The sequence below is a fragment of the Aedes albopictus genome, chromosome 3, assembly GCF_035046485.1.
Source record: "Aedes albopictus strain Foshan chromosome 3, AalbF5, whole genome shotgun sequence".
Classification (NCBI taxonomy): domain Eukaryota; kingdom Metazoa; phylum Arthropoda; class Insecta; order Diptera; family Culicidae; genus Aedes; species Aedes albopictus.
Genome location: NC_085138.1, coordinates 260,775,720 through 260,802,216, shown reverse-complemented (window position 1 = coordinate 260,802,216; position 26,497 = coordinate 260,775,720). Strand labels below are relative to the sequence as shown.

At 41.0% G+C, this 26,497-nt stretch overlaps 1 protein-coding gene across 16 annotated transcripts in view; it reads left to right on the top strand.

The window, feature by feature from the left end:
* The window catches only part of LOC115253893 (protein muscleblind), a 1,330,915-nt gene that overhangs the window by 836,492 nt on the left and 467,926 nt on the right, over nucleotides 1-26,497 (top strand). For 12 of the 16 annotated variants that reach the window (XM_062860499.1, XM_062860500.1, XM_062860494.1 and 9 more), the window contains one exon: nucleotides 6,263-7,476. The exons of the other annotated variants lie outside the window; for them this stretch is intronic. In XM_062860499.1, the coding sequence (XP_062716483.1) occupies nucleotides 6,263-6,610 (348 nt within the window). In that variant the 3' untranslated portion in view covers nucleotides 6,611-7,476. Of the gene's footprint in view, nucleotides 1-6,262; nucleotides 7,477-26,497 lie in introns of those variants that run through there. 16 annotated transcript variants of the gene reach the window in all.

Below are 26,497 nucleotides of genomic sequence, written 5' to 3'. Positions count from 1 at the left end.
CCCATTTTTTCTTATTACTGTTTGAGTGTGTAGATGCTAAAGGTAGCTGAGAAACCATTTATTTTGACCAACGATTTCACAGACGCAGAAAATGCGTGAAAGTAAACTCTGAAAAGTCGTACAAAGCAGTTGCTCCAACATCACTGCAAAAAAATACTGTACAAATTACTACGTTCAACTTTCTTAAATTTTATATTTTCCATGGACGTACATTGTTAAACCTTTATGATAGTTAAATTCAGATTGCCATTTTTAAAGATCATATATTTTTAAGAGCACATTCAAAGCATTCCCGTTATTTAGTGACCACCCGTTAAAATGCCTCCAAAATCCCCCTTAAACCCCCTTGGACCCCATGTAACGCAACTGAGAAGCTCCGAACACCCCAAAAACTCCACCGTAATGCTTCCGTAACGCCTGTGAATCACGCTGAAAATAGTGTGAAACATCCTAAAATGCCTCAAAAAATCCTCCTAAACCAAAATCCCTAAGAACGCATCCGTAACGCCTCAGAAACCAACCTAAAATGCTCTGAGACTTCCTCCGAAACACCCTTAAGACCCTCTCGGACCCCATGTAACGCACATGAGACCTTCGGAAACACCCAAAAACGAACCTGTAACCTTCCTTTGCTCTCCTCTGTAAACATCGCTTGGCTCGTCATTGTAAAATTTTGGTTCTGAGTAGCTTTCCCTCTTTTTATGCTGGGCATAAAATAGGTGCATAAATTAAAAGTGCATAAAATAGGGTAAGGGAGGTATTTTGGACCCCTTAAGGAAGTGAATGAACAATTCAGCGAAAAAAGAAAGTTTCCACTTCAAAATATGGATAATTTCAGTAGGCATTACGTAGAGTAACATGTTTTCTGTCGAAAAAGGCCAAACAGAACTCAAAATTGTTGTAGTAAATACAAGAAATATCAAAACTCCTGAAGGATCTCGGGCTTCTATTTTGGACCACCTGATTTTATTTTGGACCACCAAGTGCACATATTTTGGCCCACCAGATTAAACTTCAATTGATTGATGAAATGACAGCCACCTCAATAAAAATTTAAACATAGTTAAAACTACGTGAAGTTTACATATTTTCTATTAATTTTTTGAGGCAGGGAACGTTAAAAAATTACGTAACGATAAAAATAGATGAAATTTTGTTGCAATTGCCAGTTTTTACGCATTGTAGTATGATGTTTCATGAAAAAATGTTACGCAAAACGTGTATTTATTAACTACTAGCTGTCCCGGCAAACGTTGTTTTGCCAAGCTGTGGTGGTTTGACAACTGTTGAGCTCATAACGTCACCGCACTCTAGATTGATTTAATTTTGATAATACTGAATTTGCTCCCAGCTCATAACAAATCAGTATGTTCACAATTTTTCATACCTTTTTAAATGATTTTCGTAACTTTTTGTGTATATAAACACAGCCACCATGAATACGAATCAAACCCTGCATAGGTCATCCTGATCGGTTCAGCCGTTTGTGAGTTTTGTTGCCTCAAAGGGACTTCAAACTCATTTTTATATATAAAGATTGAATGACGTCAGTCACCATGCATAAATTACGTAACGCTTCATAGAAGTGTGAAAGTCTAGTGATTATGCTAAATATAAAGGCGTTCCACACATATTGTTATGAGTGGAAAGGCCATCAAAAATAAAGTAATTTGAATGATACGGAAATTGTCAAACATACATTAGATAACACATTGTCTCAGTCATCAACTGATTGCCGAGAAGGACAACACCAGAAAATTTCAACTTGTCGAAAAGTTGTTAGGACACAAACCGAATCGAAATTTTTAACTTAGCGAAAAATTGTTAGAACAAATCGAACCCACAACAATCTCATTGTAAAATAAACGTATAACAACCCAGTTCACGGGAGGTCCCAACTTATTCTATTTATCTGTATTTAGAGTACATTACATTGGCATGAATATTTTCTCCCTTTAGAAGGAACTGGAGAGATGGATCTGACAGGTGGTCCAAAATATGATCACATCTGATTATGTTGAACATATTTTGGCCATACCTCAAACCACCATTTTAGTAAATATTAACGCTCCACCGAGCTTAAGAACAGTTTATTTTAAGTTCTTACAAGGCCATAATTGCATTCACATGAATTAAATATTTATTTGTGAAATATAATACCTCTTCGAAGCCGACTATAAAACTTCCTAGGTGGGCCAAAATACCTGCCCGGTCCAAAATACCTCCACTACCCTAACATGCATAAGAAAAGGTTTTAGTGTACGCATCTTAATGACTTGAAGCATATTCATTAGCAAACTTCAAACCACTTGATCAAATTTTCGGTGAGTTTGTTTAGAAACATTTGTAATATGAATGCTCAAAAAAATGTTAATTTTGATGAAAAATTTAAAAAAATCATCCAGCATTCCCGCGGACTTCCAATCAGAATACTGTTTGAAACTGTTAGTAAATAATAGATTTTTTTGTGTAACCTATAGACCTCGCTCTGAAACATGCTGTACTTATTCATATAAAACTAGCTGTCCCCGGCAAACTTTGTCTTGCCTACTGCGTTTTGACGTTGAATAACGTCCTTCGGCAACATATAGGGGTGTAACTTCAGAAAATCCAAAAATCGGCCGCGTCACGAAAAGTGGTCAGCTTTTGAACGCTAATAACTCGGTCATTTATGAACGAATTTTAAAAATTTTAGCACCGATCAGACGCAAATATTTCCAGCAATTATGTCAATTAATAACAACTATTGATTTTCAACAGCGAACTATTGAAAATTTAGGAAAAGTGAACCCATGTTTTATCCAACCAATCACGTTCGAGCGCAGTTTTGGACTTTTCCGTCGAGCGCCTGGCAGTATAAAAGCTATTTCTTCTTCCCCTCTTCCTTCATTCTTCATCAACACCTCGAGGGGAACGCATCGGCAGAGAGCTGTGCAGTTTGCTCCGTTTGCGATTTCATTTAGTGTTCTTTGGCAAGCCGAGCGCGGTGGTCGGTGCGGTGCCTCTTCGCGCGCGGCAGCTCATTTACCGGATCAGAGACGGAGGAGCACAGCTCGGTTTGCATTTTCGCTCAGCATTCTCACGCGGTAGACCGACGGACGCACCGACGACAACCGAGCAGCAGCGGCGGTGGTGGAATAATTGATCATTTCCCCAGTTCGGAAGCGGATGGGCGCCGACGACACGGCGGTAACGCGGTTTGGTTTTGTGAAATCAAAATTAAACAGCCCTTATTAGGGCTACAATTTCAAATTCCACGTAAGAGTTGATTCGAATTCCACTAGAAATTGAAGAAACGCAAGTGCAAACATCTTGAAACCTACTTCGAGAGCACCGCCGAACGCGGTACAAGCACCGCCAGCAACCTAGCAGCAGCGGCGCTGGCTTATTAACATTTTCCCAGTGCGGTAGCGAATGGGCATGGCAACAACTGGGAATATTTTAACCGTTTGATGTAGAATCTATTCTTAATTCAAGATACGGTGACAAAAGCATAAACTTATGCGCGCATAATAAATCTGCTTAAAATTTCTTCAACTTTGAAAAATGGCAGGTTTGCTGGGAAATGAAAATGTTAACCAGCGTTGCCAAAATTCAATAAGAATTTTAGAATTTCAAATAGGTATCTGTAATATTTAGAAATTTTGGGTGAAAATACATGACTTTTGTACTATATACTGTCAATCTTTATTAAACATTATAATATTAATTAATCCTAAGCCTACATACTGATTTGGAAATGGCTAATAATAATCATTTTAATATATTTTAATACTCCGCTATAATAAATTATTGCAGATAAATTTGTATGGCATCGTTGAATTTTACTCCCCTCACATTCAACCAATCACGTTCGAGGGGGGAAGCCAGGCCATTGTGCCGTATAAAAGCAAACTGCTTCTTCTCATCTTCCATCATTCTTTCTTGACCCGTCGAGGGGATCACATAGAAGAAGAGCTAGCCAGTTTCTCCGTTTGCGTTTTCCATCAGTTTGCTTTGGCAAGCCGAGCGCGGTGGTTGTCGGCTGTTACGCTCTCCTTCGTATCGTTGTACGCGGCGCCAGTGGAGCAATCAGCCAGTTCAAACTGGTGCGCGGCAACAACGAGGGCTTTCTTTTGCCCCGAGTTTGCGCAGCATCGCCATCGCAAAACCCCATCGAAGTTAACGCCGCGCCGCCTGGATGCCGTTCTGGATTTGGTTGGCATAGCTACCGATTTTCACCTCATGCAACAATTGAACGATTAATGTACAACAAATAATATTAAACAGCCTTTCTAAGGACTTCAAAAATGTTCCTCACAAGAGTGAAACGAATAATTTTCTTAGACGACGCGTCGGGTCACAAATATGTCAAAACCGACTAAGTCTTAAAACCGTAGCATAAACTTTGCAAGCAGAATAGTGGAAATATATTAGATTGTTGTAGCACCCTTTATATTTCCCAGCCAAATTTTAATGTGTGTTGTGTACGCAAAAATTAAACATTTCTATGCCCATTTTTGCAACACAATCCAGAAGAAAACTGTATGATATCTAGAAATTCTTAGTTATATAATTACATACATATTGGTAATTCCAGTCCACCAATTAGCAAAAGCTTAATCATTTGCATTTTTGAATGATCTGTTGGATTGTATCTGTTTAAATTCTTATAAAATGAACGGTTACCATGGCAATTCTGTTATAGGTAAAGATTTTTAAATGGTTTTGAAAAATTCGTTTATGGAAACATTTGAAAACCAACTACTACGCGGAACAAGTCTTGTCCCGTCCATTCTAAATTTCTATATATAAACCTGCAAAAGCAGAGAAATTGTGCGAGAGGATTTGAAATCTGCATCAATTTTCTTCGCAAAATAATTACCTGATAGCATCCAAAGAAATTCAAAGGTCTAGCAAACTACAGTTGGCCCGCTGAAATTATTCTGCAAATTGACTCACTGTATTTCGAGAGCAACAACATAGTTTAATGAAAGAGGAACTAGCTACGACTACCAGTACCTGGGCTGCCCATAAATGGTGAACCAAGAAAACCTAGTGCTGGGCTAGTACACAGGTTTAAATAGTTCTGACGTTCGATTTGAATAGGTCGTATCTGTATAGGAATCCCAGCAAATTTACGACCTATTCAAATTGAACGGCAAAGTTCATAAGGAATGAATCGGATCGAAAATAATGATAAATAATAAACTCCACTATCAATTGCCGTCTACAATCAAACTAAACCCAACCAAAATTTCACAATCACAGTCTTTATCAATTTTAATACAGCATTCAATAATCGAAACTAATGCATAAACGGATGTTATTCAACGTCAGACTTGCGGTCGTGTCTAGTATACAACCCCTCCAACTTTTTTGACGTTTCAAGTCCCTAGCGAAGCGCCCAAGTCCTCGTTCAAAATGTATGAAAACCCGATTTTCAAAAACTCTCAATTTTCCCATGTTTTAGGCCTCATAAACCTTCCTTGGGTGAAAACTAACTGAACAAAATTTAGACGACCCAAATCGGACCACCCGTTCGCAAGTTATGCGCGGTCCCACGTATGCCACTGCATTTTTATATATATAGATAGATTGGCATGAAATTTGAATTGCTCTATGGATTTTAACTAGAAATTATCTACAAAATTAGAAAAAAAATATGTAAAAAAGAAAGATTTAGGTATCGATTTTTTGGAACTAAGCTTTTTCAATTTCTGTTAGCGTCCAAAACAACTGTCCAAAATTTGGGAGCGATTGGTTTAATCCCCGTATTCTGCATTGCGATTGGAATTTGTATGGATTTTTTCATAAGTTGATGTTTTTTTGTTTAGAACTATCTAACCAATGACGTTTGAATATAGCCTAGGATATGCGACATATTCCTATTTTCTGGAGGACGATCTGCGGACCCTACGCAGAGTGCGGAACTGGAGGCAAACAGCCATGGACCGAGTGGAATGGAGGCGACTACTATGTACAGCAGAGGCCACCCCGGCCTTAGCCTGACCGGTGTGTGTGGTGTGTCCTATTTTCTAACAAAATTACGCAATTGAATCCAAACCTACCACCTAGCGGCTGACAGTATGATACTTTGTACCTCACAAGGGTACAAAACCTTTTATTAAATTTTCATTACCATTATCATTACCCCTTTCGGTTCAATCCCAAAATCTCTACAAATTAGGGCAATCATTTGGCCCCAATTCCGTATCGCTCTCAATTACGCTATTTATTCGGTGAACCTTTACTGATTTTCTGTTTTTGTCTCCGCTTTCAGGTAAGCGTTTCCCGGAATTTAATCACCAGCCTAAGCCCCGCCGACGGGAGGATGACAGCAATAGGCAGCAGCAGTAGCAACCCGCAGCAAAACAAACTTCTTGGAAGCCCCTCCAATTCGATTCACTCTTCAAATCACTTCAAACAGACCTCCGCCGTCTCCGACTCGGTCCCGTCTGCTCCCTTCGTTATCGTTGTTGGTTACTGTTTCCTTCCAGGTAATCCCTCACACACCCCCTCAACCCGGGAACCCGGAACCAGAAAATGTATCGCATTAAGTGTCATTCGATTTTCGAAAGGTCTCAACCTCTTCGTCCGTAAACACAACGCACCACACGACGATGGTTGACCATCACCAACCAACAGGACTAATACAACACTGACTGCCACTCTCCCGGCCCCTTAAAGATGGTACCGTACATCGAACGGGCTTGTTTAATAAACTTCAAAATTGACTGGAGAGTTGGACGAGAAACCTCTTCCACAGCCCCCCGCCCCATTGAACCTCCCGAATCGAAACCACAGAAACCGAGCATTATCGTGCCCGAAGCATTCCGTTGCGGTTCCTTGGGGGGGCCACCCACCCACCTGTTCCCGGAGGGACACCTTTCGCTTCCGGTGTGACGTGGTCCGCATCTAAGCTGCACTAGTAGGTACCTAGAACTCCCGCAGAGCTGTAAGATTTAACTGGATGACTCCCCCGCCTCCCCTATCCTGTGGGGCATCCTCATTTACATGTTTAGCATACATCACCTTCTAACGTGCGTGGCTCGGGGCCTGCTGGCCGCTTGGGAAAATATGTGATTAATTATGGAGATTGAGTTGTTGGCATTGGGCTGTGCTCCGTCGTCCGGAGGGAGTCATCGTGCTCCAAGGTGGTGCGGGCGGTGTCAATGCAACCTCCTGAAGGGTTGGTTCGCATTGACTCCGGTGTCCACGCACCGCACCGGGGGGATTGGGATTAGGTGCATGCCTAAGAGGTATTGAAATTTGCGGTGCTAATCAATGCGATAATCATTTCCCCGAAAGCCGTGGGTGAATTGAAGCGGGAGTGTGGGACGTGTTTTGGTTGGAAAATGTTCGGATTTGAAAGTCTTTGGATGGAAAGGCTACAATCGGTTTAATATGCCGAAACATGCCTAGTAACATCCTTAGTTTTATTAAGCTCCATAAGAGGTTTTAAAGATCACATTTTCAGAACAGTTTTGCAGTAAAATCTATCACAGTCCTAAACCTTCGATTGTTTTTGACTGTGGATCATGATTGAAACGGCAAGTCTGGGCTTATCTTCTGCTAAAGCCTATACATATATTAATAGAGTTTTTTGGTGAAATCAAACCAGTTTAGATGTATATCTTGAAATCGAAATTCTGATTAAGTTCTGGATTACACCTGCTGTTTAAAAAATCATAGTGGAAAACACGTTGAAAATTCCAAATAGTGCTCATTATGCCTATATTATGATCTAGATGATATCTTTAATAGAACATTTGACCCACTTCCCCGGACCGGAAAAATCGTTAACCGTTCAACCACATCCTTAATGCCCTTAATCTCTTCATTAACAGCACTTTTCACCACCCTCTCGCATTTTCCAAGAAGGACGACTTGAACACCGCTGCTGAAAAACATAAATCGCAACCACTTGATATTCCTGGCTAATCCAGTTAACCGGGTTTAAAACCCCGGCGCCAAGATTCCCAGCAAGCTCCTTTTCGTTGTCATTTTTCGCCAACAAACCAACCACACCAAACCGAACCAGACCCTCAACAACATTCCATGGTGGTGGTGGTGGTGGTGGCATCCATCCCGTGGCCCATTTTTCATAGCATTAAAGTCGAAAATCTCGTCGCCTTAATCCTATCTTATGTGGCTGGTAGGTACCACCGCACCGCAACGTACCACTCCTATACTGTCGCGGTGTCCTATGTCATGCGTTGAAGGTATTTAGCCTAAGGTGGCACAGTGTTTCGAAATGGTTGATTTTTGGAATGAAATGGTTGAGAATCTGCATAAAAATGAAGAGAAAAACTTGACTTCCTGAATACTTAATCTGTAGTTTTATCTAATGTTGTTAATTAGCAGCTTTTTTGGCCGACATTTTGATACTAAAGTAAATTAAAGTAAAACAATATTCGAAGTGTTGCTTAAAACCATCATAAAACAAAAATAAAGGTTTTATTGTGGTTCTCAAAAAATCCTTAAAGCTAATTGGACTTAAAAGTGTTGCTGGAGTGCTAGTTGTATGGACAAAATATGATATTTGGAAACCTAGTTATTTTGAGAAATTTTAAGACAATTCCTTTAGAAGCTTCCTAAATCAAATCTTTGCAAAGGCTTTGTGATTTTCTGAAGATTTTTTTTTAATTTCTTTGGAAATTCCATTTGCAACTTCTTTCTGTTTTTTTTTTTCAGCAAATCGTTAGGAAAGTCCTATTTAGGAATTTCTTCAACATTCTTCTGGAAACTTGTTTGCCAAATCCTTCGTGAATTGATTGGGTAATTCGTTCGGCATTTCCTTTGGAAATCGATTTAACGAATTTCGTGTGAGTTACTCTGTAAACGTCTTTTGAATTACCTGGCAGAATGCGGTGGAACTAGCAGAAATCCTTCAAGCAGTTTTTATTGTGTTTGATCCTATAAGATAACTTCTTGGGGTTTTCTTGAACCACTTTTATTTTTATTTTTATTTTTTTTGAAAACTATTCCGGCAATTCCTTTGGAATTCGATTCGGTAGCTCTTTTGAAAATGTTTAGGCAATAATATTGGAAATTGATTTGGGTTTCGAAAAAAAAAACGTGACGGCATTACTTTTCGATTTTTTTTTTCAGGTTATTGCTTTGGAAATTTATCAGGCAACTCCTGCAGGATTTCCCTCAGCAATTTCTTTGGCTGTTTCACCGGCAATTCCTTTACTATTTAATATACCTGACAAATGAAACAAACGTATTTGTTTCGATAGTTAATTACGAAATTGATTCGGCAGATACTTTGAAAATACCTCAGTCAATTCGTTTATAAATTTCTGTGGCATTTTTTTAAACTACTCTGGTAATTCACCAAAAAATCCCTTTGGTAATTCCTCTGGAAATTACTTTGATAATTCATTATGGAATTCCGTTTGTTATTACTTTTGAAGTTCAATAAGATACTCTCTTGCGAATGCAAACAATCCAGGGACTTACAACACAAAAGTCGAAGAAAATTCCAAAAAGAGTACCTGAGAGCTGATTTGAGGTTCATTGGAAGGCTCATTTAAAGTTTAATATGCCACGGTGTGTTTATAGAGCAACTTTAAAACAAAAAATAAGTAAGTCTGATATTTTGCCCAATGATACTTTGGGCCATTGCCTTCAACTTGCTGGGTCGGTGGAAATCATCCATCGGGGGGTCTAGAACAAAAATTTTTTTTGAAGGTTTTTCATGCAAAAACTGTTAATAGCGCATATTGTAAATTTTTGCATCTCCTACAAATAGTCACAACTTTTTTGTCTTTGAAGATAGAACCATAAAAATTTCAGGCGTTTCGAAGTAGTATGCGTAGATGACTGTGTGAAAATTTCATTGAAATATATTGACTGGTTTTCAAATAATACCAAAACTTTCAAACTCATTCTAAAATACTAAGCTTAGTAGCAAAAGTCCAACAAAATATCTATACATTTTTTTATATAATAATACAAGAAAAATATTTAAATCTAAGCACCTTGAGTCATTATGATGGCAGTACTGTGAAAACTTGTTTTTCGAATGATGAACAGATACATAGTCAAATACATGAAAGGAAAACACACACACTGCCATTATGTAGCTTTTCACTAAAGTATTAATTATTTATTTCAAGAACGTGGTTTTGCGTATAGATGTTTATTTTTTCCATTTTTTTAATGAATCAGGTCTTATCTAAATATCAAATTGCAAGCGAAAGGCCTTAGAGGAGCGTGGCTCAATAATTTGGATTAAAAAAAATGTTTGTTATTTTTTCGAAACATATAGTTTAATGTAGAAAATATTCTTCTAGTAAACAACGCCATAACAATGATCAATCACTCTTCCTCATGCTTGGAGGTTTTAAATTACACAGAAAATATTTTTTAAACATCATATACAAATCGATAAGAATATTTAAGTCATTGTTATCAAATTGTTTTTCCTAGGCTTTATGCTGAACAGCCAGTTTTCATGCTTAATGTAGAAACATTTTCAATAAGTACTCCGTTCTTTCAACTATTCTTTCCGTACTTATTATCAGTTATTTGTTAATAAATGGAGGCATAAGCAATAAGCAACATATTGCTATTAAATTCAAAGACAAACTTAAGTTTAGGTCTAACAGCTATGTCAAATATCGTGGAATAATCCGGAAACTATGTTCAGCACCGTAAAGTTGCCCTTGATCGAATATTACTCAACTGAATTCTGTTTTGAATTCAGTTCTCTTTATTGTGTTCTTCAATCAAGAGAGTGTTTTAATGTAGACTCATACCCACAACTTCAATGTTATTATGAGGTCTTTAACAGAGTTAACGTGTTTTTATTGTTTGACTAAGGGGAAATACTATTTAATTTTAAGCTTGTGAACATTAGTTTCAAAATAATTTAGATTCTGTACTTTTTCCTCAAAACAGAGATGTTTCCCAATCCTCGAGTGCTTTTCTTGGCTTACCAATAAACATTTAAATATTTTTTCGGGGAAGGCCGACATGCTCAGCAATTATAATAATTGAGTTTATTATAGGATTCGTAATACAGGCATACTTGTACTTGTGAACATGTATACGCAAAACCACGTTCTTGAAATAAATAATTAATATTTTAGTGAAAAGCTACATAATGGCAGTGTGTGTGTGTGTGTTTTCCTTTCATGTATTTGACTATGTATCTGTTCATCATTTGAAAAACAAGTTATCACAGTACTGCCATCATAATGACTCAAGGTGCTTAGAATTAAACATTCTTCTTGTATTATTATATAAAAAATATATAGATATTTCGTTGGACTTTTGCTACTAAGCTTAGTATTTTAGAATGCGTTTGATAGTTTTGGTATTATTTGAAAACCATTCAACATATTTCAATGAAATTTTCACACAGTCATCTACGCATACTACTTCGAAACGCCTGAAATTTTTATGGTTCTATCTTCAAAGACAAAAAAGTTGTGACTATTTGTAGGAGATGCAAAAATTTACAATATGCGCTATTAACAGTTTTTGCATAAAAAACCTTCAAAAAAAATTTTTGTTCTAGACCCCCCGATGGATGATTTCCACCGACCCAGCAAATTGAAGGTAATGGCCCAAAGTATCATTGGGCAAAATTTCAGACTTACTTATTTTTTTATTATAAAGTTGTTCTACACAACACACCGTGATGCGCTTAAGGACAAACGTCTTGTAATCCCGCTTCAACAGTGCATCAGAACTTCAGACGCACAAATCTCAAGATGCAAGCTTCAAACAACAATGCATTTTATTATTCTGTTCTTGCTCACTCGCAATAAGCTTAAAATGAGAAGCTCTGGTGCGCCAGTTTTGTTTACGAAGAGATTTGTGCTCTCGAAATCGTGAGTAGGTGCCAAAGTCAGCCATTGTGGCGGCCATCTTGGGTTTCTAACAAGTCTGTCCTTAACCAGTAATCAATTGTACTTATTAATTGTGTAAAAATAAAATAAAAACATTTTGTGAGTCTATTTTTACCATTGGCTACGTCTATTTCCAGGAGACATGTTTAGGAATGTAAAAGTTGTTCTGTGGAAAAACTGGGAATTGAAATCGGACCTCCAGATTTATAGTCACTCGCCTTAGCACCTATACCACACACAATTGTATACATATCCTCGAAAACAAGGGTATTTCTTGTTGTGTCTGAATAGTCAAGAGCATAAGTTGAACTAAGTCTGTATTGAGGCTGAAGAAGCGATGTGGACTTCACGAAAACCATGCTTAGATCAGCTGTCAAAAATTATTTGATTAAAGGTTTAACAACATGTGATTAATTCTGCATGTTGGTGTATGGTTTAGAGCTAGTTACCCAGATGAATAATATTCTATTCAACTTGATATTCAACCATCTATGCATTGCTGACTAAAGAGGTTGAACAAGCCATACTTCAGACCAGCTGTCATTGTGTGCAGCCATTGACACCATTAACCAATTATTGTTCAGCTAATACTCTCACTGTTCAGCATTCATTGTTACCTGAGAATAACTGAAAGGAATTTCAAATAAATTGCTGAAAAAATCAGAAAACATGCTCAAGGAATCCCTAAAAACATTGCTGAATGAAATCTCAAAAAATGGTTAAAAGATTTCCAAAAAGAATCTCCGAAGAAATTCTCTAAGAGTGCAATGAAGAATTGCCGAAAACTTTTTGGAAAAAAAATCAGAAAAAGTTCCCAAAGGAACTCCGTGATATTTTTTACCATTTTTCCTATTTTTTTATTCCGTTTGTGGCTTCTCTCTGGTTTTTTTTAACAATTCGTTTGGAAAACCCTTCGGGAATTGATTGGGTAATTCATATTTCATTTTCTTTGGAAATTACCTCAACGAGTTTTCCGTGAATTAGCCTATAAACATCTTTCAAATTTCCTTTGGTGGAATTCGGCGGATGCGGAAATCATTTCAATAATTTTTATTGTATTTGATCCAAACATTCCTATAAGATTACTTGATTTCTTGGATTTTCTTCGGTTCGCTAACTCTTTTATACTTCAGTGGTTCTTTCGAAAATTCCTTGCGATGTTCACTCGATAGATTTGAAAATTCATTGGTCCTTTCGCTTGTGAATTAGTGTGGCATTTTTTTTTAATTTCTCTGGTCATTCCTCAGAAAATCTCTTTGGTAAATCCTCTGGAAATTTCTTTGAAATTTCCTTACGAAATTCGGTCTGTTATTACTGTTGAAATTCTTTGAAATATTCTCTTGTAAATTGAAAAAAAAACCAAGTACTTAAAATGGAATGGCGCAAGAGTATCTCAGAAGAACTACCTAAAAAATAAAAAATAAAAATAAGGTGATTGCCAGAGAGTAATTTTTGAATAAGTTACCAAAAGAGTTGCTTAAGAAATTTCTGAAAAGTGTACCGAATAAATTGTCAAAGCCACTTCTGAAAAAAAAAACTCCCAAAGAAATTGCATGAAGAATCCTTCAAGGAGTAACCGATCAATTTCAATGAAATTTTCTGTGTAATTTCCACAGAAATTGTCGAAGGAATTACCAAAGAATTCCAAATTAATTCTGAAAGAAATTTTGGAATAAATGTACTGTATAATAAGTTTTTGGAAACAAAAATAGACAAAAAATGCTCAAGGAAGCACTGCTGAATTTAAACCCAAAAAATACCAAAGGAATTCTTAAGGGAATCTTCGAAGAAATTGTCCAAGAGTGCCCTGAAGAATTGCCAAAAAAAAATAGGAGAAATTTTTAAAAACGGTTCTCAAAAAATTCTCTGATAATTTCTCAAATTACAAGTTGAAAAAATTAAAACTAAATGTTGAAAAATCTAAATGAGTTCACGAATGAAATGCAGAATTGTTCTCCAAACAAAGTGCTGAAGTAGTTGTCAAAATAAATGCCAAATCAGTTTTCAAAGAAATTGTTGAAAAAAAAATCCAACGGAACTCCTAAAAAATCTTCCAATGAATTGTTTGAAAAATTTCCAAAGGAGTTTGCAAGTCAGCATCCTTTGAAATGGCGCGTAATGTGAGATATACGACGCTAAAAGTGCCACGTAGCGGGTTGATTTGTCGAAGAGAGTATCCTTCGAAGTGATTCAAATCGTTCAACGTCCAAACTGTACTTGAAGCTTCTAAGAATACTAGCGCCTCGTGGTGAGTGATTCACAAAATAAACGGTTTTCTATGTGATAGCTTTTAGTCACCTGAGCAACTTTGCCGATGACAGTATCCATCTAAGTGGTCTAGAACTTTACGCTCCCAAGAATACTAGCACCACGTAGTGGGTGTTTCTCAAACTACTCGTCATATAAGTATAGATTCACAAAAGTTATTGCAACAATATTGCATCACATTGACTCATCTCGATATTTCCAAAACCTGAAGACTTACAAAGATGCTATCTTCACCAAAGTTATTAAGAAGCCCAAAAGCAACAACTTTTACAAAGGCGACATTTTTGTAGGTGTTCTGCTTCTAGAGATATCAAGGTGAGTCAGGGTGATGCAATATTCTTGCAATACTTTTTGTGAGTGTATACTTATGATGGGTAGTGTACATTGTTTTCTACGTAAAAGCTTTTGATATTCTGAGCAACTTTGTCCTTCTAAATGGCCCAGAACGTGGGATGTTCCACAACTACTGGCAAAATTCCGACGTGGTGCCCGGTGTAGCAGATTGCCGGTGGCCCAAGCTCCTAGAATCACTGTTTTTCCATATCAACACATTCCTGACAAAATTATCTTTCAAATAAGACATTGATCGTATGAATTTATAAAAAAATATAATTCTATAAGAGTTTGAAGTTCTGGGTCTTAATGACTCCAATGCATTACAACCAAACCTCCATTTAGGTAATGAGACAGGACTGCCTGGGTCATGAGGGTTTCAGAGGCGTTTCAAAGCTATTCAGGGCGATTCAGGGCGTTTCAGGAGGTTTCAGGGAGGTTGACGGGACCTTCAGAGTCTCGCAGGTGAACTTCATGGAGGTTTCAAGGCGTGTCAAAGCGTTTCAGGGCGTTTCAAGAGGTTCCAGAGGGTTTTTAGGGGGTTTAAGAAGCTCTCAGGTGAATTTCATGGAAGTTAAAGAACCGTTTCAAGCTTTTCAATGCCTTTCCGTGCAGTTAAGGAGAATTCAGAGAGATTTTGGGGGCTCAGAGTCTCTCAGATTAATTACACGGAGATTTCATGGGGGTTTAGAAGCGTCTCATACGTTCCGGGAGGTTTCACGAGGGTTTAATGGGACTTCAGATGCGACCCTTTGAAGTCCCATTGAACTCTCCTGAAACCTCTTGAAACGCAATGAAACACCCTGAAACGCATTGAAACGTCTTGAATTTCACGGAGGTTTGATGATGGTTTTAAAGGTGTTTCAAAGTGTTTCAACAATGCGATTCAGGAAGTTTCAGAGGGGTTTTAGAGGCCTTAAATGTCTCGCAGGTGGAATACAAGGAGATTTTATGGAGGTTTGAGAGGCGTTCCAAAGGAGTTCCAAGGCGTAACAATGCGTTCCATGGCATTTCATGAGGATTCAGAGAGATGGAGAGACCTAAATAGATTTAACCTAAATCGATTCCACCTAGAAGGAGGTTTGAGTGTATTCGTAATTTTTAGTTTTGGCGCCATAAATGTTTTACTTTAAAATAAAAAAGCATTTTTAACTGCTTCGCCTCTGCAAAAAATAACAGTCAAAGAGCTTCACCACGATTAGTTAACAAATAAATAAAATATTAAGTGTTTTGGGTCATAATGAGCTCCTGAGGAATTCATGGGTGAAAGGGGGCTTCCAAAAGGTTTTCAGAGTGGCATCAAGGCACTTCAGGAGGAGGGGCCTCAGGAAGGTTTAAGAGTAATTTTGTGAGGTTTCAGTGGGATTTAAGGAGTATGAGCCTTCAATTTCAGCTATGTTTTTATGACGTGCATGGGTCACGATCCCAGGGCATTCTTGCCCACTGTGCAGCATCATGTAGGCTGCAGCGCTGCTGTGGTATCGTCCTGTGTCTGGTTCACATGACGATATCCCCATGTTAACACCCCTTGCGCTCTGCTTCAAAGACGAAAGGCTGAGAGGCTCAACTCCAGCCCAGCCAACCAGCCAAGTCAACCAGCAGCGCCATCCGGAAGAAGCCAGGAGGACAAACTTTCTTACGGAGAAAGCCACTTTACGGAATAAATTGGATTATGTTTCGTGTGTCTTACGGCCTGGGCGGCACCCGGGTGGCAAAACCCTGAATCCGCGCGCCGACCTGATGACGGGAATCTCCGAGGAGTGACGTCCGTCCGTTCGTGCGTCCGTACACACAAACACGTTCGAAACTTGGCGGCGACGTGGCGCTAAGCCTGCGGGATCATCGATGGGGGTCGCGACATCGGTGGTACCTACTGGTGTTAGCGCGTGTCTCAGTGTGGTTCACCCTTATTGATTTCCATTATTGGATCGTGTAAGTTTCATTCCCGGAGAAAGGGGTGGGACACTGGTCCGGGACAGTTATCTGCCCAAATTTGTTATGATTAAGGGATTCAAGGTCAATTGAAGAGTTGAAAACTATCTGTTTCGATTTCGATTCGATTTCCATTCGATTTCGATTCGATTTCGATTCGATTTCCATCCCTTTCTTTTCTGGTATGTGCAAGATTTTGAAATTAGTATGGGAATAAGGGCTCGAACGACATCACATGCATACTTGAACCCAAAGGTGCCGTGTAATGGTCACGTATCCTTTTTCTTGAATTATCGAACTACTTTTGTCTGCCACAGAAAAGTGGCAGACAAAGTACGAACCGGGCAGGGACCTGCTCGTTAGAATTGAATATTTCATGCGATGTTCTGACTTGAGGCTTTCCCCTGCAGGAACGAAGCCGTTGTTTGTCTACCTCTTTTTGCCAGCCCAGTCCCAGCTGTGGTCTAGCTCAGAAACTTCCGACAGATTGGACAAGAGGGAGCTACACCTTAAAAGCCTAAATCGATTGGTTTAATTAATGCGAAGGAACATCCTTGTAGTGCTTCCTACCTATAGTCCACTCTTCTCTAGCAAGCTTCGAGGATTGACGTGAAACTTTATGCTGAATGTGTGCACAGAGTGTACATTCAATCCATCTGATGCCTGTCAATAATGTCTTTACAACACTCTGGATAGACATTGCTGATGCTTTTCTCCACTCTTCCCGGCTCTGACAGTCTGGTTGTTGTAACTTATCGCTAGCACTGTGTAAGTGGAGGAAGCAGCCAAGGATACACGATTGGTGTCTGGTCTGCTGTTTTCGGTTCCGCCAAGCATAGAGCAGGCAGAGCATCGTTTCGGTAGATTCCGCAGTACGTCGAAGAACTAGTGGAGCGGAGCGTTGAAATACAGTCGAAACATACCGCAGCGTTGGGCGCCGCTATTCGAATCCCTTCCTTTAGACATCACATCGCCAGACAACTAGCCGACGAAGAGCGGAAAATTTGAGAAAAGCTGGCTCTGAGACCAAAGCCCCGAATGGTAGTGGTGGGATAACACTGATTCCATCTCGGATCCGCCGTCAATCTCCACGACCGGAATGGAGAGCATGCCGGTAGTACCGCATTCACGTCACGATTCTCTGTAATATTAAAAAGCCTTCATCTCAATATATTTACGTTTACTTTATGCTTTGCTAGGCGCTTTTACATCAGCACAGTGTAGCGCCAAGCAAGCAGCAATGTGTTCGTCTCTCCGGAGGAAACATCCCTTCATTCGAGCGTAGCCTGGATAGATGGGCTTCTGGGTTTGTAGTGTGGTAGCTTTTCTCGCTTTTTTGGATCTCGACGCAGAGCAGAAGATCCGAAGTCCTCGTCGCCATCATTGTCATCATCGGCAGTGTAGTGTCATAAATAAGTGAACACAAGATGTGAGTCTTAGGGGATGGATCCCGGGGTGTGACTGCAGTTGTATAGCCAGTAAATAAGTAGGACTCATCTGGCCCTGCTGGGAGCTAGGATGTATGTGAATGTTCAGTTTATTTCGGTTGAAAGTCTCAAGAAATTGATATTTGTCTTCAACTTGGCAGATGCAGCTACCGCCGAGAGGATTGTCGTTTGATGTTGTGTTTAACGAGTTACTTTGCAGAATGAGTCGAGGATATGAGAGTTTGTTCATGACTGGTTGTCATAGAATTTGATTTGAACATGCAATGAGAAACTATTGAAACAAAACATCTAAACACACAAACCAATGTAGATAGAATCAAAATCGAATCGAAATCGAATCGAAATCGAATCGAAATCGAATCGAAATCGAATCGAAATCGAATCGAAATCGAATCAAAGTCGAATCGAAATCGAATCGAAATCGAATCGAAATCGAATCGAAATCGAATCGAAATCGAATCGAAATCGAATCGAAATCGAATCGAAATCGAATCGAAATCGAATCGAAATCGAATCGAAATCGAATCGAAATCGAATCGAAATCGAATCGAAATCGAATCGAAATCGAATCGAAATCGAATCGAAATCGAATCGAAATCGAATCGAAATCGAATCGAAATCGAATCGAAATCGAATCGAAATCGAATCGAAATCGAATCGAAATCGAATCGAAATCGAATCGAAATCGAATCGAAATCGAATCGAAATCGAAACGAAATCGAATCGAAATCGAATCGAAATCGAATCGAAATCGAATCGAAATCGAATCGAAATCGAATCGAAATCGAATCGAAATCGAATCGAAATCGAATCGAAATCGAATCGAAATCGAATCGAAATCGAATCGAAATCGAATCGAAATCGAATCGAAATCGAATCGAAATCGAATCGAAATCGAATCGAAATCGAATCGAAATCGAATCGAAATCGAATCGAAATCGAATCGAAATCGAATCGAAATCGAATCGAAATCGAATCGAAATCGAATCGAAATCGAATCGAAATCGAATCGAAATCGAAATCGAATTGAAATTAAATCGTAATCGAATCGAAATTGAATCGAACTCGGAATCGATTCGAAAACACAAACTGTTGAATTTTAAACTCTTAAAATCTACTAGTAATTAGAGTCGCCGACTTCGTGTTGATTGTTGCTCTATTAAATTCTAGTTAGTTTATGCATCAATACCAGTGAAACATGTTTAGCAGTGTTGAATTTCTCACATTATGTCCCCATAATTTCAATCGTAAATCATCCGATGAATTTAGAAGCTAATCATCTCACAATCCAAGCTATAAATTAAGTTACCGGTTCCTATTCAGCGTCACTGACCGACTACCGTAGTGGACAGCGCCAAAATCACACACGCACGTCGAGTCACCGCTGCGCTCGCCACCAACCAACAAACCCCCAAGCCCACTGACTGTTTACAATTAAAAGCCTTTGAGGAGTTAATCATATTTACATTTGCCGGATTATGTTTTATTTATCGGATCAGCGAGCGCGTGCATCCAGACCCAAATATGCACTGCACACACGGAGCAGTTCTACCTCTGCTGCTACCCCTTCCAGAGTGACGTCGCGATAACGCCATGGGCGCCCATAAATTATGCCGTTGATTGTTAATATGTGAATGACATTCTTCTTTGACACTATCTCCCTGCTTCTGCGTTGCATTGCATTGGATGGACGACGGTCGGCCGACCGGTGAATTGTTGCTCCGAGCTATCCACTGCTCTGTGTTTCATACGAAGGACACGTAGCGTAGAGTCCAGGACATTGTCTGTGTGTGGATCCGTGTCGCAGCATCGCTGAAGGATTCTCAAATTTATGCCTGACCACAAGGCAACGAACGCAACGGAACCAACGGGAATGCTTTTGTTCTCATCGCTCTTCTGTGCCACGGTACGCACGGTAGCTATGACCAGTGGTCGTCCAGTCCTGCTCTGCCCGAATTGAGAAGTGGTGCAGCATTAAGATGTAAATGATATCCTCCTTCATCTCAGTTGGAGACTCAATATGTCCTGGAGGCAGCAACAGCCACATCAATTTTCTGTTCCCTCCTCCTCCATTCCACTCACAGCATCAGGCTTGGAAACCATGGCATGGGGATGAAAGGAGATGAAAAGACTACTTTGCCGGATTCTCTCCTCTCGTTGGGACTGAGGACCAAGCCTGGCAGGCTCGGTAGCTGGTAGGGTAGGGTGATGTCATGCTAATACTTCCGATCCACAACCGTCCAACTATACGGCTACATTATAAATGGATGATGTGCATATGAATGAATGCACCGCAACGTACAGCAGGGCAGGGCGGGATGCATACTGCACAGGAGCAGCCGTCAAAGCCCAGTTCCGTCCCAGTGCCAGCGTGTTTGTGTTACTGGCCTGAAGGGGTATTTATTTCCCATTGTTATCCAATCCGCTTGTTCCTCTGTTGTGCGCCTCTGCGCTTCAACCTGCCGTCACAGGAGTGCAACGATAAATGGGATTCCCACTGCACAGTGGTTTTACTTTTTGGAGGAAGTGGTCACAAATTGGTTCATTGAACTAAACAAAATCTACAATCTCCCTTTGAACTAAACAAAATCTACAATCTCCACACTATTCTCCCGTGGTATCCCAAAACTGATACAAAGGACAGCACTTTTCAGATCTCAAGTTGTAGATCAAATCTTATAATCTCGGAGAACAACCAGCCACTAAGTTGATATTGGGCAAATGTAGGCCACATGTTCAGGTGAACAGGTGAACAGGTTTGCCATAATTCTTATTATACGTCAATAAAGTACGTGTCATTCGTCTTTACAAAAAATATTAGCTCATTATCACATTTGAGATTTGTCAGAATCAACTAAATAGTGCAAACGCCACAATACTCAGTTCGTGCGTGGCTCCCGCTTCCTATCCTCGGTCACACTCAATGCTCTCCAGGTCACGCTCCACCTGGTCTGCGCATCGTGCTCTCTGCGATCGACGCCTTCTTCTGCCAACCAGATCAGAAGCAAACACCAACTTTGCAGGGTTGTTGTCCACCATTCTTGCAACATGTACTGCCCACTGTATCCTTCCGGCGTTGGCAACCTTCTCGATGCTAGGTTCGCCATTAAGCGCATCGAGCTCCTGGTTCATCCTTCTCCGCCACACACCGCTCTTCTGCACACCACTGAAGATCGTTTTTAGCATGCGTCACTCGAAAGCTCCGAGTACTGGCAGGTCCTCCTCGATTAAAGGGATGCTATGGGGTTTCGAGCGTTCTCAAAGGCACCTTAACGCTTTGAAGCCGGAATTTTTCCAAGCGTTATTATTTGATGCACAACAACTTAAAAAGGGTAGAATTTTTTCTGGGTATCCTGGGCCATCCAAACTGTTCTTGAGTTTAGATCCTCAAGTGCTACGGGTCTAAAGGTAACTTCTTTCTTAATACAAAGTTGTGATTCGTTATCTATCATGTTCAGTGAGTCTTCTGAATGTTCAATAGACAGTATTAGATCAGTCGGGATATCCTAGGTCATCCAAACTGTTCTTGAGTTCAGATCTCAAAGTCTACTGGGGTAACGGTAAATTATTTCATTACACAAAGCAACAATTTGTTATCTTTCATGTTCAGTAAGTCTTCTGAAAGTCCAATAGACAGTATTGAATCAGCAGGAATATCCTAGGTCATCCAAACTGTTCTTGAGTTTAGATCCTCAAGCGCTACGGGTGTAACGGTAACTTCTTCCATTATACGAAGCTTCGATTTGTAATCTATCATGCCCAGTAAATTTTTTGAAAGTTCAATAGACAGTATCAGATCAGTTGGGATATCCTAGGTCATACAAACTGATCTTGAGTTCAGATTCTAAAATCTACGAGTGTAACGGTAACTTCTTTCATTATTCAAAGCTACGATATGTAATCTATCATGTTCAGTAAGTCTATTGAAAGTTCAATAGAGAGTATCAGATCAGTCGGGATTTATTTATTTAGTCAAATTCTTGATTATACTGAATCAACAATTTGCCGCCATAATACTCGATTTGTATGCAGCTTTCCATCCTCGTTAACGCCCAACACTCGTCAGATCACGCTCCACCTGGTCCACCCATCGTGCTCTCTGCGCTCCACGCCTTCTTGTACCAACCGGATGGTTAGCAAACACCAACTTTGCAGGGTTGTTGTCCGGCATTCTTGCAACATGCCCTGCCCATCGTATCCTTCCGGCTTTGGCCACTTTCTGGATGCTGGGTTCGCCGTAGAGTGCAGCGAGCTCGTGGTTCATCCTTCTCCGCCACACACCGTTCTCCTGCACGCCGCCGAAGATCGTCCTTAGCACCCGTCGCTCGAAAACTCCGAGTGCTTGCAGGTCCTCCTCGAGCATCGTCCATGTCTCGTGTCCGTAGAGTTCCACCGGTCTTATTAACGTCTTGTACATGGTACATTTGGTGCGGGGTGAACCTTTTTTGACCGCAGTTTCTTCAGGAGCCCATAGTAGGCACGACTTCCACTGATGATGCGCCTTCGTATTTCACGGCTCACGTTATTGTCAGCCGTTAGCAAGGAACCAAGGTACACGAATTCTTCTACCACCTTGAAAGTATCCCCGTCTATCGTAACATTACTGCCAAGGCTTGTCCTGTCTCGCTCAGTCCCACCTACCAGCATGTACTTTGTCTTAGCCGCATTCACCACCAGTCCGACCTTTGCTGCTTCACGTTTCAGGCGGGTGTACAGTTCTGCCACCGTTCCAAATATTCTAGCAATAATATCCATGTCATCCGCGAAACAGACAATTTGGCCAGATTTCGTGAAGATCATACCCCGGCTGTTGAGCCCGGTTCGTCGCATAAACTTCCAGGGCGATGTTGAATAGTAGGCATGAAAGTCCATCACCTTGTCGTAGTCCCCGTCGAGATTCGGATGAACTGGATAGTTCACCCGAAATCCTTACGCTGTTCTGCACACCGTCCATCGTTGCTCTTATCAGTCTGGTAAGCCTCCCGGGAAAGCTTTTTATCGTCCATAATTTTACATAGCTCTGTGCAGTCGATACTGTCGTATGCCGCTTTGAAGTCGATGAACAGGTGGTACGTTGGGACCTGGTATTCACGGCATTTCTGGAGGATTTGCCGTATGATGAAGATCTGGTCCGTTGTCGACCGGCCGTCGATGAAACCGGCTTGGTAACTTCCCACGAAGTCATTCACTTTAGTTGAAAGACGACGGAAGATGATCTGGGGTAGCACTTTGTAGGCGGCATTCAAAATGGTGATTGCTCGAAAGTTCTCACACATTAACTTGTCGCCTTTCTTGTGGATGGGACAGATTATCCCTTCCTTCCACTCCTCCGGTAGCTATTCCGTTTCCCAGAACTTGACTACTAACTGGTTCAGACAGGTGGCCAACTTTTCCGGGTCCATCTTGATGAGTTCTGCTGCGATACCGTCCTTACCAGCCACTTTGTTGTTTTAGAGCTGGTGGATGGCATCCTTAACTTCCCTCAGTGTGGGAGTTGGTTCGTTCCCGTCTTCTTCACCAACATAGTCATTTCCTCCGCTGCCTTGGTCCTCCGTGCCTACATTCTCTTCGCCAACCAGGTGCTCGTCGAAGTGCTGCTTCCACCTTTCGATCACTCCACGTTTGTCCATCAGGAGGCTCCCGTCCCCTGCAGATTTCGGCTTGCGGCACGTAGCTTTTGCGGGATGCGTTGAGCTTCTGGTAGAACTTACGTGTTTCTTGTGAACGGCACAGCAGTTCCATTTCCTCGCACTCCGCTTCTTCCAGGCGGCGCTTTTTCTCCCGGAAGAGACGGGTCTGCTGCTTCCGCTTCTGTCTGTATCGCTCCACATTTTGCCGGGTTCCATGCTACGGCATTATCGCCCGCGCTGCATCCTTCTCCTCCAGAACCACTCTGCACTCCTCGTCAAACCAATCGTTTCGTCGACTCCGTTCTACGTACCCGATAGTGCTCTCGGCTGCGTCGTTGATGGCTGCTTTGACTGTACTCCAGCAGTCCTCTAGAGGGGCAACATCGAGCACACCTTCGTCCGGCAACGTTGCCTCGAGATTCTGCGCGTATGCGATGGCGACATCCGGTTGCTTCAGTCGCTCTAAATCGTACCGGGGCGCCCGCCGGTACTGTACATTGTTAATAACGGAGAGTTTTGGGCGCAGTTTAACCATCACCAGATAGTGATCAGAGTCGATATTAGCGCCACGATAGGTCCTGACGTCGGTAATGTCGGAGAAGTGCCGTCCATAAATCAGAACGTGGTCGATTTGCGATTCCGTTTGTTGTGGTGATCTTCAGGTGAAACGATACAGGAGACTGTGCTGGAAGAAGGTGCTACGAATGGCCATGTTCTTGGAGGCGGCGAAATCGATGAGGCGTAGGCCATTTTCGTCCGTCAGCTGGTGGGCGCTGAACTTTCCAATCGTCGGTGTGAATTCCTCCTCCTGGCCTACCTGAGCGTTTAGATCCCCTATGATGATCTTGACGTCGTGGTTTGGGCAGCGGTCGTACTCGCGTTCGAGCTGCGCGTAAAATGCATCTTTGTCATCATCAGTGCTTCCGGAGTGAGGGCTGTGCACGTTTATTATGCTAATGTTGAAGAATCGGCCCTTGATCCTCAACCTGCACATTCTTTCGTCGATCAGCCACCAACCGATCACGCGCCTCTGCATGTCGCCCATCACTATGAAAGCTGTTCCCAGCTCACGTGTGTTGCCGCAACTCTGGTAGATAGTATGATTACCTCTAAACATTCGCACCATAGATCCTGTCCAACACACCTCCTGCAGTGCTACGATTCCGAAGCCACGGTCCTTCAGTATATCGGCGAGTATGCGGGTACTCCCGATGAAGTTGAGAGATCTGCAGTTCCACGTACCGAGCTTCCAATCGCCAGCCCCTTTTCGTCGCTGTGGTCGTCGCCATTGGTATCGGTTCGCATTCTTCTCTTGTTGATTTTCCGGCGCTAGTCTTTTCTACGACTGGCTCGCAGGGCCTGACACCAACTCACTAACCCAGGGAGCTGGGAGATCAGTCGGGATATCCTAGGTCAATCAAAATGTTTCTTGAGTTTAGATCCTAAAGTCTACGGGTGTAACGGTAACTTCTTTTATTATACAAAGCCACGATTTGTAATCTATCATGTCTTCTAAAAGTTCAATACACAGCGTCAGATCAGTGAGGATATTGTAGGTGTAGATATAAAGTTGTGTGTATACCTGAAGCTATGGTCTCCGGAGTAGTTTGGTTGATAGTTTTGAATATCTCAAAAGTATCTTGGAATGACCCATGAAAATGCTTGGGGATTACAGATTATAGTTAGATGTGAAATGTTACAGTTCATTGTAAAAATAACTTCTGTTACTGTCAAGAGAACTTCACGACAGTGTGGACGATCTCAAATGTTCCAAAGGTTTATAATAATAGCAAGTAGACTTCAGGTTGGTCCAGTAACCACGATTGATTATACAACATTACTCTGTATAGCAAATATGGCTACTGTTACGTTACGTTACGCAGTGTAGACCTGAAGTACTGAACTCCAAGGTAGTTTGGCTCACCTGGAATATCAATATATTGCCTTTAAATGACATTTTAGACTTCAAGAGCTTCACGGATCCCAGCAGATTATGCAATGTTATTATTTATGGCGAAAACACATAAAGTTATTCTTATAGATTTGAAGGACTTCATTATAGGACAATTTGGACGATCCTGAATGTCCCAAAGGTTTATAATAATATTCAGTAGTCTTCAGATTGGTCCAATATCTGCGGCTGATTATGGAACGTTACTCAGCATAACAATTGTAGCTACTGTTACGAGTGTAGATCTGAAGTTCTGATATCCAAGGTAGTTTGGCTGACCTGAAATATCCCTATAGTATCTATAAATGACAATATAGGCTTAAAGAGCTTCACAGATCCCAGCAGATTATGCAATTACATTATTTATGGCAAAATCACATAAAATTATTCTTGCAGATTTGAAGGACATCACTATAGAACATTTTGGAACACCTAGAACATCCTAGACTATAAAGACTAGAAAGCACCTTTTGTTATTCTTGACGAAGTTTAATGAATACATTTGAACGTAACTCATATCCAAATTCAGCTTTTAGAACAACTGGTACGTCAATTATTTCGTTTCTCCAAACTCCATGGTGTTCACGATGTTCTAGGTTGCCGACTCCAAAGGGTTAAGGGAGCTTCAGAAGCATCCAGGTTCAGACACATTCAAGGGCGCTTCAAGAGTTTTCATTGGGTGTTCAAAGGTTTTCAGAGGCTTGTGGTTCAAATTTCGGAGGATTCCACGGAAAATTCAGGAGGGCTTCCAGGATATCCGAGAGTTTCAAAGGGGTTACAAGCGGATTAGAGTTGATACAATCGCTCGTCTACTACATCACAAATTATTTCCCGACTTTTGTCCAACAACCCCACCACTTCCGTGCCACTGTGCCGCTGCACATCGCACCACAAGGCGCCACGCGGGGAAGACCCCTGGCCCAGTTTCCCGCTGTCGGCCGCCGGCCTCCTGGCCGATACGGCCATTCATTTTTCCGATGGCATCAAAATTCGCCCGGGGAGACAACCACCCCACCGCGCGCCGTTCACCGCACATGTGATCAATTGTAAATTGTATAAAATGGGGTTCATTACGGAATTGGTTGGGTC